General features: G+C 39.6%; 1 protein-coding gene and 1 long non-coding RNA gene across 3 annotated transcripts in view; one reads left to right on the top strand and one right to left on the bottom strand.

Moving 5' to 3' along the window:
- Positions 1-1,221: 1,221 nt before the first annotated feature.
- On the bottom strand, positions 1,222-6,042 carry LOC120524953. Of its 2 annotated transcripts, none has more exons than XR_005632870.1 (3): positions 5,937-6,042; positions 2,112-2,265; positions 1,222-1,712 (listed from the first exon to the last, which is right to left on the bottom strand). It is a non-coding gene; the product is annotated as an uncharacterized LOC120524953 (long non-coding RNA). The 2 variants fall into 2 exon arrangements; XR_005632871.1 differs by lacking the exon at positions 5,937-6,042 and adding an exon at positions 5,161-5,399.
- A 65-nt stretch (positions 6,043-6,107) lies between these two features.
- Positions 6,108-14,739, top strand: part of LOC120524952 (twist-related protein-like) — a 45,597-nt gene continuing 36,965 nt past the window's right edge. Inside the window, exon 1 of the mRNA XM_039746857.1 lies at positions 6,108-6,860. Coding sequence (XP_039602791.1) covers positions 6,338-6,844 — 507 coding nt within the window. The 5' untranslated portion in view covers positions 6,108-6,337 and the 3' untranslated portion in view covers positions 6,845-6,860. The remainder of the gene's footprint in view (positions 6,861-14,739) is intronic.

The following is a 14,739-nucleotide window of genomic DNA, read 5'->3' as shown; positions in this document are numbered from 1 at the left end:
ACTCTCACTACACCTTCTTCTTCTTCTTCTTTCAGCTGAAGTTCTTCTATTTCCCCCCGTGCTTTTGCCATTGCCTTTTAACAGAACACTGAGCTAAAGGGCTATTTATATTGATTTGCATATTCAAAGAGGCATAATTCTGGGAGGAGTCTAGGAGGGGAGGGACAACAGGCACGTGCATGTCGTTACTTTTCACACTGACTGGGATTTATGTAGCGGAAGAACGTGGAAGTTGGCGAAGGCAAAGATTTATGCATCTGGATTTTTTTGTGTGTAAGCACATTTCCGCTTTTGTCCGCACGCCATGTTATAGTGTGAGTTCTACGCACAGCGTTACGCATGAGGCCCCTGGTGTTTCTCTGATGGGTTTGTTTTGTTTTCTCAGCCTACTGATGGCCTGATTTTACCTGCATGGCCAGCTCTTTAGACCTCATATTGAGAGTTCACAAATGCAAATTCCACACATAGAATCAACTGCAGACCTTCTACATGCTTAATAATTAATGAAATAATGAGGGACCTGCTCTCTGTGTGAAGAAAAACGTCCTAATGTTTGTGTAAAATTTACCCTTCACAAGTCTCCAACAGTGTCTATGTTTCCACTTTAAAGTTCCAGTCTCGATCCACTGGACTAATTCCCTTCATAATTTTAAACACTTCAGTCAGGTCTCCTCTTCATCTTCTTTTGCTTAAACTGTAAAGGCTCAGCTCTTTTAATGTTTCCTCCTAACTCATCGACTGTAGCCCTCAATCGGCCTTTGTCACTCTTCTCTGTACCTTTTCTAGTGCTGTTATGTCCTTTTTGTAGCCTGGAGACCAAAACTGAACACCATACTTGAGATGAGGCCTCACCAGTGTGTTATAAAGCTTGAGCAGAACCTCCTGTGACTTGTACTCCACACACCAAGGCACTATATAACCTGACATTCTGTTAGCCTTCTTAATGGCTTCTGAACACTGTCTGACAGTTATTCACGTAGAGTCCTGACTCCTAAATCCTTCTCATAAGGAAAGACATGTTGGCCAGAGGGGAAAGGGGTCAGTTACCCTACATGGGTACCTTCTTGGAGTTGTTGGTGACAAAAGAGATAGAAGAGTCAGTGGTCATGCTCCCTGGTTTCCCGAGGAGGAAGTTCTTAGCTCTGACAAGCCCCGAAGGTGACCCACTGACTCGCATGCATGACAACTGGTATGAATACACCTTCAGAATCGACTCGCTGCTTTAAAAGATTGGTGTTGTTTTATTAACAATACATTTGCTTCCCATTTTTCTCTTTTGGTAATATTCCTGTGAGAAACTTTTACTGTTTTTAATATATAGCCATTGTTATTTGTCTATGTATGGCTCCAATGTCATTATGATAATAATCCTTCTTCTTGGGTCCAAATGTGGCACCAACTCTCTTATTTGATACATCAATGCTCTAATGGATACCATTTCTCGGGACTTCACAGGTATAGATTTACTTTTTACATTGTCATGAGCATGTGCTCGTGAGGCAGCTCAATGGCTCTGGTGATGGTAGTTACCCACCAAACCAGGGGTTGGTGCTGTGTCCTAATGCCTTCTCTCTTCTTCCCTCTGCAGAATGCAAGATGGACAGCTGTTCCACCTCTGACGTCATTTCCGTCGTCTGATCTCCTGATCCCGCCCTTTCCTTCCTGGAACCCATGTGACTAGCAGTTCGACCATCTTTGAGGCAGTTGAATATCTGAAAAGATGTCAAACTTGTCTTTGTAAAAAGATCGTTTTCTTTTTTTTGATATATTTTCATTATACAGGGTCACGGAAATGCTGTAAACATTTTTTTGTGGCTGCTTCCTGTTTTAGAACGTATTATAAATGAGACCACAGGCAATGTAAATGCCTAACAAGGACACAGTGAATCAATGGGAGCAAAATATTTTTAACAGGGTACTGCCAAATAAAAATTATATAAAATAACTTAAACAGAGTTCCAATTCATGTTCATGAATGACCGATGTGGTTTCACTATACACTCTGCAGGAAACAAGTCCTGAATGGGGTGCTAGTCCATCCACGAGTCCACTCACGCTCACACCCACACAGGGTCCTATGTGGAGTAGCCAACTTAACAGATAAGGCTTACCGGGTTGGTTAGCCAAGGTCACAGTGGTAGTGGAGCTCCACTTGTTGGGCCGCTCGTACCAATAATGACGCCTTCTTCTGGGAGTCTCGAGTTTTTGTGGAGGCTAAACAGGAAGGGGCGGGGTCAGTTGCCCTCACTGGGTGGCTTCTTGGCACTGTGAGGAAAGAAGAAGATGACAGTGTTAACAAAAGCAACCCCTCTCACCCCGGAGGGTTATTATATACCCCCCAACAAAACCTGTGAGTATGTCCTCCAACACGTATGCATGACACTGCGTTCCAGTAAAACCGATATGGACACATCGAGGTACACCTTTGTTGTGCTTGCTCCAAATAGTCGTCGATAACAACACATCATGCGATATTTTGCCTATCCAAACCCCGTAGCGACATATCCACAGTACTGTGTGCCAACGTTCCCTCTAAGCTGAGCGCGTGAGCGATTGCTCACACGAATTCAGAGCATCGCTCATACTTCCCGCACGACCGCTCATTCCGACGGCCTTGCTCATACTTATCGCGAAAATTGCTGCTCATAAATTTTTGGCTTAAACAAAATGTCTCTCATAAACAATGTTTTTGCTCACTATATGCTACTCCTTAGAGGGAGCATTGCTGTGTGCTCGACTGATTTAACAAGACACAGACAGACGTGCTAATGAACAGAAAGATTCTACAGCTTTCAATAAAGGTTGTGGTGGTGCCATACCCCAGAGTCCCTTATAATAGCCCTTTGCAAAAGCATGAGGACATGAAGTAGGGATGGGTACATCAATACTAAAGTATCAATGCTTCTGATCCTGACCTTTTTATTAAGCATTGATGTTCAAATTAAAAGTATCGATATGACACATTTTTCAATAAAATGCAAGTCTATTAGAAATTATTTTTAAAAAGCATTGGATGGTGAGAACATGATTAAATTAAACGTGTCATATTGTGTAGAACAGGAGCTGCCTTTCCTTCCGCGTTCACACTGGCAGTGCTGTGCCAAAGCAGTGGAGTTGTGCATGTGGGGCAATGGCAGAAAGAAAGCGAAGCGTTGTTTGGAGTTATTTTGCTCCACTGAGTGGACAATAACCAAGAACGGCGTTTGGGGGTGGCAAATGAGGTGAGGGGGTCCCGCTTTTCAAGTCTGCGTGTCCCACTCGAGCAGATTTGTCGTTATATTCTCCAGTTATATTTTGATAAAGTCCGCATGTTACCTTGCAAAAATTTAGCTGAACAGTGTAATGAGAAAATCCAGTGTATGTTAACATTATTTTTATTAAATTCGCTCGCAAGTTTATACAGTCCACACATATTGGTAACAGCGTTGGACGTAACCGGCCCCGCCATGGGGTTGATCAGCCCTAGGCCCTCTGACAATAAAACAGCAAAATGTGATACATGTCGGGAAACCGTACGCTATTATGGCAGCCCAAAAACCAAGTCAGTCAGTCAGTCATTCATTGTCCATTCTGCTATATCCTAACACAGGGTCATGGGTGTCTGCTGGAGTCAATCCCAGCCAACACAGGGCGCAAGGCAGGAACAAACCCCGGGCAGGGCGCCAGCCCACCGCAGGACACACACACACACCAAGCACACAATTTAGGATCGCCGATGCACCTAACCTGCATGTCTTTGGACTGTGGGAGGAAACCCGTGCAGACACAGGGAGAACCCGGGAAGCGAACCCAGGTCTCCTTACTGCGAGGTAGCAGCGTCACCGTGCTGCCCCACAAACCAAGTAAAACACATAAAAGTTGTCAGACGCACTCATGCTGCAGTCTACTCTTAAAGAAGCCTTCCATAAAGACAGGCAGTACCCAGGCAACGTTAGTATTGTAATCTAATGTAAGGTTGTTGTCATTGTTTGAACAGAAAATAATCAATGTCTGTTTTTACGGAGGAAGTATATTACATTTACAGCTTGATGAGCGGCTATACATGTACTTAGAACACATTTTCATACTTAATATATTTATTATGTCCATTTTGTAAGTAAATAAAACAATTACTCAATGCTATTATCTTTAAATCCCATTCCCTATATAGACCCGGGTGTCACTTGTGCTGTAAAAACAGTAGTCTCGAGCGTTACCCAGGCAACGGAATAGCCGGGTCTTTTCCGCTCACCTGTAGGCGTGATTAGTAACAATAGTGTCCCGTTAAAAATGTTTTTCAGCAGCCCAAGTATTACACAATCTTGACAGTGATACGAGCCGTGATGCTGAGGAGCCTCACATCAGCAATGATGACGAAGTTAATCTGTCATAAGTCAGAAAAATTGAAACGGAGACTGAAACCGAAAGTGAGTCTGATGAATCCGAAAGTGACACTCCCCCGGTATTTGCACCATTATTACTGTATACTTTTTATTTTACACTTTTGACTGTGTACTTTTAGTGTTTTGCATGCTTTACAGTATAAAACAAAAATGTAACTTTTTTGAGCCAAAAATGCAACTTTCGAGAAAAAAAATGTAACGCTAACGCTTGTACTTCCACAGATTGTTTGCAAGAACTTAAAAGGTTTAATAACGAAGCAAAGAAGTCCGATCTTTAGCACTATATGTAATAGTCTACTCATGCAAGGTCTTTAAAATGCGACTTTTTGAAGTCCACAAACACCGTAAGTTTTTCTTGCAAGACAACACTGACTGCATCGGTATGGCCTCAGTATCATCCGGTATCGGGTCGAAAAGAAAATGTGCCGAATCGTCCATTATTAACATGCAGTATCAGGACCGAGAGTCAGTGGGAGAATATGGGAGGCAGACACAGCTGATGTAACAACTAAAGAGGTGTATTTATTGAAGAAAAAAAAAGTCGATAAAGAAATTATAAAAAGAGGCATCAAACACTGCAGTGATGAAAAAGAAAACAAACCAACCAAAAAAAATGAACGTTACAAAAACTGCATTCGGCACATGGCACATATCAACCCTCTCCCAGTCTGACCTGAAATCCCCAGTTCTGGCGTACAGACCGGCCTTTATCCCGGGTGAAGCATCACCTGACCCGAGCCTAACGCCCTCGCGCTTCCTAGTCACGTGCCTAGCCTACCTGTTACCTGTGCCGACTGCACGCGCCTACGTTGCCGACACTCTGTACCATGTCCTCATCGTTGTCTCTGCGACCGGTATTCGTCAAGCGCCTACGTCGCCGACACTTTGTACCATGTCTTCCTCTTGTGCCCGCGACCGGTGTTCGTCACGTGCTGTCTGCTACTCCGCAGCCTCCTAACCCGACGGGCAGCAGGCACGGGGGGCCTTCGTGTGGAAACATGCACCACCTCGTCCCATCGGTAAGTAACAAAAGTTTTTTTTTTCTTTTATTATTAATTAATGTTGTTATAAGGACGGTGCATGCAAACAAACAAATGTACTTTTAAATTACTACATTGGGAGCCGTTTCCTTACAGGTGTACGCTGCCATTTTGGATTGACGTCATGATCTGAAATCGGACAAAAGCAGACTTAACAGACCTGCCCCAAAGTTTCCAAGTTGGAAACCCGATTAAAGGGGAACATCCCAGTTTAAAATTCCGACCAGGAACTCAGAAATTCTGACTTCCCGCCTCAAATGGAGCGCAGCTTAAGACCCACCACCGTTGTCTCATCACTGAATTTCACAATGTTAGAACAGTTCCTAGTTGTGCACTCATAAGTGAATTAGGCAAATATGCAAACCACTGCACCATCATGCTGCACAGTATTGTTAACAAACTAAAATAATAATCGTACTAGTAAAAGAATAAACAAGAACATATTAATTGGAATGAAGAGATATAAGTTAGGTGCAGTACATTTAAGCAGTAAAAGTTATTCTAAGAAGCCCACCTAAACAAAGGAGTTGCAGTGAAGGAACTTCTCAGGCAAACTCCTGCCGTCTTTCTGCATTGGCTGAGCTGTGGAGGCTCAGCACGCCTCCTGTCAGGATCTCGCCAATTAGAACAAGCAACAATTCCAATTCTTGGCCCCACCCCCTGCCTAATAAGAGATGTAGAATTTGGTAGCGGGGGCCAGAGGCTCCAGATGTTTTGTCAAGTTCACCGGTAGATATGAGTGCTGCAGAACTGTCTGCATAAACAGTGAGTCCAAGACGAGGGCAATCAGAAGTATCCCAAGCCCTGAGCACATCTCGGCCTCTTGTTTGACGGCCACGGGCCGTTCTGCCAGTGTGTTTTTTTTTTTTTTTTTTTTCAGTTTCTACAGCTTGCGTACCAACAGCTGTTAGAAGCATGAGAGAAGACCTGGCCTGTCCTGATTCCCCCGAGGGAAGCCTGGTAGTCAGTGAAGAAGAACTAGACAGGATTCAGAAGAAGTGCGGCAATCGGAAAAGGGTGCCCTACAAAAAGGAGAGCGAAGATGGTGGCAGTCCCAGCCAGGTCCCGTCTGGCCCTAAACGACCCAAGAAAAGCTTGTCAACTTCCACAAACCAGTCATTCGAAGATCTCCACACCCAGAGGGTGATTGCCAATGTACGGGAACGTCAGAGAACGCAATCCCTGAACGACGCCTTCGCCTCTCTCCGAAAGATCATCCCTACGCTGCCCTCCGACAAACTCAGCAAGATTCAGATCTTGAAGCTGGCATCCCGCTATATTGACTTCCTCTACCAAGTGCTCCAAAGTGACGAGATGGACAGCAAGCTGGCCAGCTGCAATTACCTGGCCCATGAGAGGCTCAGCTATGCATTCTCAGTCTGGAGGATGGAGGGCGCCTGGTCTATGTCCACATCCCATTAGCGGACACCTGTGCCAGGTATTGTCTGACCAGTGCTGGCTGGTTTCTATTGTAGGCTTTTCTGTGCTGTATGTTTTGGGTACTGCTTGATGTTGGGGAGCATAAAATATCACGCTACACTTTTCGGTTGTGTCTCTGAAGTCCACTGAGGGGTTTGGCCCATGCAGCCATTCCTCTTAGCACAGATCACATGTGTGTGTGTGATTTAATGTGCTTACACTCTGCCAAATCACAACCAACTCTAAAGGTGAGTCACTTCACTTAAATTAACCTGCAGCCTGGCCAAGGTGGGAGGGTGGTCCTAATAAGGGACACGTTCTCTTGAAATGGGGCTTTTCTCGTGGCATGACAGGGGATACAGGCGGCTTTTGTGGAAGTTACGGGCCTTCTTTCGGCAATTTTGCTTGATTGTGTTTCTTCTGCAAGTTTGTAAAGAGGGTCATTTGGGTCAGGAAGGTCGTGGCTTTGAGAGTTGTGCTGATCAAAGAGAGCCTGTCTTCTGCGAGGCAGCTTCATGTGATTAATTCTGAGTTACTACTCCAGGAAAGTACTCCAGGAAGACCAGTCAGCTGCGTTCGTGTCAAGCTGGAGTGCAGGCTGCCGTCGTGAAGAGAATGAAACCTTTTGACCTGTTAAAAAAAAAAAAAAAGTATTTGTGTGCACAGGTCTGGAAGCAGAAAAGCAAAACAGAACATTAAATATGAACAATCAGTCAAAGACATCCAGCGTCTACTGAAACTAATATGTATAAATACGTACATGCATGTGTGTAGCGTATGCGTTCGCTATGTTTATACAAAGGAAAATAATATAGTTTAAGAGTCTATTAATGTGTGCTTGCATGTTTATTGATCAAGTATATGAATGAATACATAGAGCAAATGGCAATAGAGAGAAAGGATAATACATTCGTTTCCTAGATAGATAGGACACTATGCAATAGACAGATATGTAAATATAAAAAACATTATATAATAGACGAATATTTAATGTGCTATATAATAGATAGATGCGTAAACATGAAAGGTACTATATGGTAGATACATAGATATTAAATGTAATAGGTAGATAGATGGATGGGTAGGATACTATGTAATAGATACATAAATATAAAAAGCACTATATAATGCATGGATATTCAATGTACTATATAATAGATAAACAGATATGACACTATGTAATAGATAGACACATAAACATAAAAGACTATTTAATTCATAGATATTCAGTGGGATAGATAGATAGGACACTATATAATAAATACATAAATATAAAAAGTACTATATAATAGACGGATATTCAATGTACTATATAATAGATAAGCAGATGTGACACTGTGTAATAGATGCATAAACATAAAAGACACTATTTAATTCCTAGATATTCAGTGTGATAGATAGATAGATAGGACACTATGTAATAGATACATAAATATAAAAAGCACTATATAATAAATGGATATTCAATGTACTATATAATAGATAAGCAGATATAACACATAACATAAAAGACATAACATACATAAACATAAAATACACTATTTAATTCATAGATATACAGTGTGCTAATAAATAGATAAATGCAAAAGCACTATATAATAGATGCGTAAACATGAAAGGTACTTTATGATAGATACATAGATATTAAATGTGCTATAAGATAGATAGGACAGTATGTAATAGATACATAAATTTATATAACAGATGGATATTCAATGTGCTGTATAATAGATAAACAGATATAACACTACATAATAGATACATAAACAAAAGATAGCACAAAATACATAGACAGACAGGGAAGGCACTTCATTGGAGACAGAAACAGAGGCATAAAGCACACTCTGTAGTAGACCGATAGATGGATGTCTTTGGAAGCCGGTTAGAGACAGTTTGATTTATCAGTGTATTTTTTTTTGTTTTCTTAATGCTTGTTAGAGATTACTACAGTAATCTCATTAATTATCCATGCAAACACACACACAATTTCAGTAGAAAAAAAAAAAATAGTATAAATACATGTTAAGTACATATCATACACATAGTGAATGAAAATGTGCATTATGTATAGTTACTGAGCATCCCCTGAGCTAACTCAGCAGCTCTTATATGTATTAATATTTCCATCAAGCCGTGCATTGGAAATCTATTATGATAAGAGTATATAGGAATTTAATGTGTAGCACTGAGCACTTAAGAAGATGCCTGCTGCATTCCGCTGACAAGCATGATTCTAAATTTGAACCCAGAAGTGAGGTAAATGTTAAGTAAATAGACTCCGGACTGTGTATCCGTCTGTATACATTTATTAGTCAGTTGTATGTGTTTGTGTTTGTTTGTGTCTCTGACGCTATGAAGTCCTCAGGCTGCACGTAAATGTGAGTTCCTCTAACCAGCGAGTCTCCAGCTGTTTCTCCCGACGGGTGTCACGTCTGCATTTTAAACATTTCCAGTTGTTACACTCTTCTTCAGTTTACACTTAGTATATCGTGGAATTTTGAACAAATTAAGTCAATATTCTTGAGCACAAAATGCACATAAAGAATTGTACTGTATGACATAGACGTTCAAATTCTTTCTTTTTTACTCTGTTATTTTCTAAATCCAGTCAAGCAATTCAGTACATAGATATATTTATGATATGTGATTTATTGTTTACTTTTATTATTTTTTTATATTGGTTATTAAAACACACTAAAATCTTTTAGGATAATTTTAGGTAGTAATGAAAGCGTTCCCAAGACTCAGTAAGGTGTTTGTAGTAGTTATTTTTCAAAATAAAGAATATTGTACAAAAGTTTAATTCCAGGGACTTCTACAATGCAAAATTATATTGATCCTTCAGATTCATAAACAGATACACATAATATTTTATTTAGAATACAGCATTGTATGTTTTTTACTATACATTGCAATTATACAGAATGTTTGGAGACTGTTTTGATGTCCTCTTTTTAATATGCAATTTTCTTTTCTCGTATAAATTTCCGTAAACACTTTTCTTCTTGTTGTCTTTCAATATAGATTTTAAAAGATTAAAATTTCTGTTCTCTTACTTCCCCGAAGTAAAAATTCCCCAACAATATTCTTCACAGTTTCTCTGCTACTGAATGAGGTACAAGATGAACGTAATTTGGAGTTTGCTTTTTAAGAAATAAGTGGACAACTCAGAGTGTCAGCTTCACAAAGTGGAGCGGCTAGAAGTAAAATTGTCAAATTTTGTCAGTATGATGACGCACTGCGTCTCTCGCTCAAACTAAGGAAACAAAAAAAAGACATCGGATGACAGGTCACATTATCGATCTTTGTAATGTGTTCCAGGGGTCTTTACCCAGGTGTCCAACGACAAACTCAACGTCTGCTCCCTGAGATGAATGGAAATGTTCTGAACTCGCACAGAGCCACGTGTCGAGGATATAGATTTTGGTGACAGTTAGTAACCCATAACTCGAATAAATACATTTAAATACTTTTATAGATATGTATAATGGTATATACCAGGTTTTCATATACATTACAATTTTTATTTCTTTCTCAAAAGAACATAATTGGTAGGTAACCATAACCACACAAAATGAAATCAACATTCTCAGAGCAGGCTTAAAAATAATTGGTGCTATGAAATAGATAAATAAAGCCACAAAAAAAAAAAACATTTTCTCAAAATAGCCTAAAAATAACACACAATTAAAAAGGGTTAAAACAATTAAGAATTCAAAGACATGAAATAAATAAACATTAGTATTTGTGACACCAGTGCTACAAATATACAGCTACAGACAGAAAAAACAAAGGCCATCTGTGCAGTGCATGTTTGTGTTAAATCAGAATCTGAGTGGCAACATGTTACGTTTATTAATAACTTTCTTTTTCTCCGCAAACAAACTTTATGCCTTTATTATTAATATTTTAACATTTTATGTATATATTCCTCTGATATGTAGTATCTATCTATCAATATATCTATCTATCTATCTACATGTTTTACATTCTACCTTTCACCTATTTATCAATCTCATTTATTGCCTTTCACATCTATCAATCATCATATAAAGTGCGCCCTTCATCTGTCGATCTTTCTAAAGTACAGACGTTTAGGTGTGTATGGAGAGCACGTCTAATGCAGTGCCTGTCTTATGTGTTTATCTGTCATTTGCGATGCCTGAGCTTGTTAGAGATGCCTGTTAGTAATCTAACCAATATGTACAGTGCTGATCATATACGTATCTAGCAAATTATTTATCTGTTTGTAAGACAAGTAAAGAAGAGGGTGGGGTTTCAAAAACCATCTAGGTTCATGTAGCTGCTGAGGACAAAGCATTTTAATAAATCGTAAAATAAAAAAGAGTAAATGTTGCAGTCTAACAGCCCCCTTTCTTGTAGTTTTGTAACCACTGTGAATTAGCAAACACTTTTAACATTGAAAGGATTTGATAATATGAGGTGATCCTGCTACACAGAGACAGAATGGCTTTACCAGGATGATCCTCATCTAGAGTGCACACATTTATACTCAAATTTTATTTTTTATTTTTTGCTGAAAAGAGTTGGTTATTTGAATGTAATTTTCTGTATAGATTCCATACTAGGCCCAATCTAAACTGATGCCACCATCTGAGTGATACACAGAATGATGCATTTTATTAAGGCAATAACTAAGTCTAAAACAATCCTGACAACAACAACCGGTCTGAGTAGGGGGCATAGACACGGAGGGGTGAAACAGGAACCAAAAAAGTCACATTATATGTGCCTTATCTATCTATCTATCTATCTTGTGTGTGTATAAGTACACACATACACGTATATGTTTGTAGGCATATATTGCATTCACTTAAAAGTTCCAAGGCGTGCACATCATTGAGTTTTCTGTCTGGGTGTACGCGCAGTTTGCATGTTCCCTTCATGACTGCATGGATTCTTCTCCAGGTAATTCCCATGGACATCCCTATTAGTTTAAATGCTGACTCTTGTGCGTCAGTGAGTGTGAACACCATATAAGCTCTTGTCCTGACACACCTGGTTCTTGCCTTGCACCCAGTGCTGCTAGGATAGGCTCCAGGTTCCCACTTCTCTGAATTGGAAAAGGTAGATTTACAAAACGGGTAGATGAAAGGATGTTTAATAAGAACATGGCAGACACCTTTCAGATCTTTTGTGGTTTAGCAGCTTTGTCATTTAAGAAATATGCAGATCCATATGTGATTAGTGTATTAATGGAGCCTGGAACAAAAAAACAAAGGGTTTTGATATTATTCTCACTCCCATTTTTTGATGGTGCCAATTCCACTGTAAAAACAGATATTTACAAATATAGAAAAAAATGAGTTTCTTTATAATGAACTTGTGTTTTGCTAAAAATACTAATTTCATATCAAGATATTCCTAAATGTCATTTTTCTCTGAAAAGCCCTTGGACACATTTCTGAATTTAAAACCTCCATCTCACCATTCATTCATTCATTTCCGTAACCTTCTTACTGCGATTCAGAGTCACAAGGAACACAAATCTAAATTTTGACAGAACAATAAAAGTCTCATGTAGCATTTATGTACAATTAGGCTCTATTAATAATATGATAATTGACAATAATCTCAGTGACCCTTCTGGAATTAATAAGAGTGGGCCTATGAATGTCTTAATGTGAGAAATGAAGCCAAGCAAAGATCTGTGCTATAAGACGAATGAAATGAATTAATCCCATAATCCCAGTCTTTTGAACAGGGCATCTGGAAGAGCCCATACTTACCTCAGTCTTATAGCACCTTTCAGTGACCACAGACTGCTTTAGATACTCTAAGGTGGCCGAGTCCATCTGTGCCAGTGGCTCCTGGCGTGACACAACCACCTTTAAAAATCCATTTGTAAAAATCTGAACATTACGTAGTAAGCCTCATTTGTAAACTCATTTCAGGGTTCATTTGCTAAAGAAAAAACAAGTAATAGCAATTTCCATGCTGGAAAAAAATAGAAAAGAACGTTAAAGACACAATTCGTTTCATATTGTATATGTAATATGTTTTTCATTCTTTTATATAGCCATTTAGGCACTACACTTAACTGCGTAAAAAATGATATATTATACTATATTATATTATATTCCTGCAGTGTTGTCCCTGTGCTTGCTGGCCTGAGTGTCCACTACCCCCCAAACCTGCTGTGGATAAGTGGGTGTAGAAAATGGACCAATGAATCGATATGTTATATTATATTATAATATAATATGTTATATTTTATTAAATTCCTGCAGTGTTGTTCCTGGGCTTGCTAGGGACAACCCCATCTGCAGCCCTGCTAACCTGCGCTGGGTAAACCTACAGTATAAAATTTCGTGTCATGGGTGTACCGTCTATTGTTCTGTTCTTCCAAGATAAAATCCCCTTACCTTCACATGTACGCCACATGTGTTATAACCCCACACATACATTTGTATTTAAATTGATTTGATAAACGTGTTTATTAATAAGAGTCAAGATGTGTAAACAGAAAGCAGCAGCCCTCTTTCAGTTCCTGTCAAACATACACAAACTATAAAAGAAAAATTCCTATCCATCATGTAAAGTCCCAATTACGGTCCTTATTGGATTATTCATAAATGACTGATTTTCCGAGACACCCGCGGGCCGTATTCAAAGTATCAGTTAATGTGTATGCTGATAATTTGGCTGCCCAAAATCCCTTTTAGCTGCGGGCTGATTTCTGTGTAAATCTGTTGTTTGTTCTAAGATGGGGGGTTGATGTTCTTTCTATTTTCGAAAGTTAAACTTCATTGCAAACTGTTTGAACTTTCTGTAAGCTGAACTTGCATTCCCTCTTCAAACCCAGCCGTAACCAAAGGATCTGATATTCAGTTCCGCAATCAGGATCTGCAAAGCACTCAGACATCCAGGAACCTCCAGATTGAAAGCAGGTGTGGGGCATTACCTTAGGTGAGCCCTGACCACATCTCCCCCCACGACGCAGGACATGAGACCAGCCTGTCAGTCACAGGCCACTTTCATTCATCAAAAGGGAGTTTGGGTTAATTCAGTTTAATGTGGACCGCATTGAGAAGCGACTCTTTACTTAGCATTTTACTCATGGGCGATTTGTTTTTATTATTTTAAAACATTTAATATAATTTTTTAACATTTAAAAACTGCGTTAAAATATGTAGACCTGGTGGATAAATGCAAAAATGTTTTATCTTGCAAAAACACAAGCAGGCACACAGTTATAGATGATTCAGTGTTTTAAATTGCAGGCACAGAGCCACATACAGTAGATAGATGAGAGAGGCACTATTTGATAGATAGATGGGCGATTGGAAGGCAGTATGTGATGGATGGATGGATGGATAGATATGAGGCACAATATAAAAGATAGATGGATGGATGGATGAAAGGCACAATATAGTAGATAGATGGATGGATGAAAGGCACTGTATGGTTGATGGAAGGATAGATAGATAGATAAATGAATGGCACTATACAGAACAAACTGTGCCAGACCATCACAGGATTAATACACACACACTCACCCACAGAAACCACACACACAGGCCAATTTAGTATCTCCAATCCACTTATTTTTCATGTCTTTGCACTGTGGGAGGAAACTGGAGCACACAGAGGAAACCCAAACTGGACCTGGGATGTATGGTGAGGCAGTAGTTCTACCACTGCACCAATGTGCTGCCTTTAGACATGTAAGGCACTATATAATAGATAGATAGATAGATAGATTCTTACACAGCTTCACAGAACAGAAGACAGGCGTCCAGATGCTGGCTGACACTTTCATGTTTCTACCATGTTTGTCTTCCTGTCCCGCTCAGCTAAGTATTGCAGATGTGTACTGGTGATGGCCCAATTCTGTTCTCGTTCATGAAAGTTCTTCATAAAATTTGAGGGCCAAT

This window comes from Polypterus senegalus, chromosome 3 (assembly GCF_016835505.1).
Source record: "Polypterus senegalus isolate Bchr_013 chromosome 3, ASM1683550v1, whole genome shotgun sequence".
NCBI lineage: Eukaryota > Metazoa > Chordata > Cladistia > Polypteriformes > Polypteridae > Polypterus > Polypterus senegalus.
This window is presented reverse-complemented; position numbering and strand designations above follow the sequence as displayed.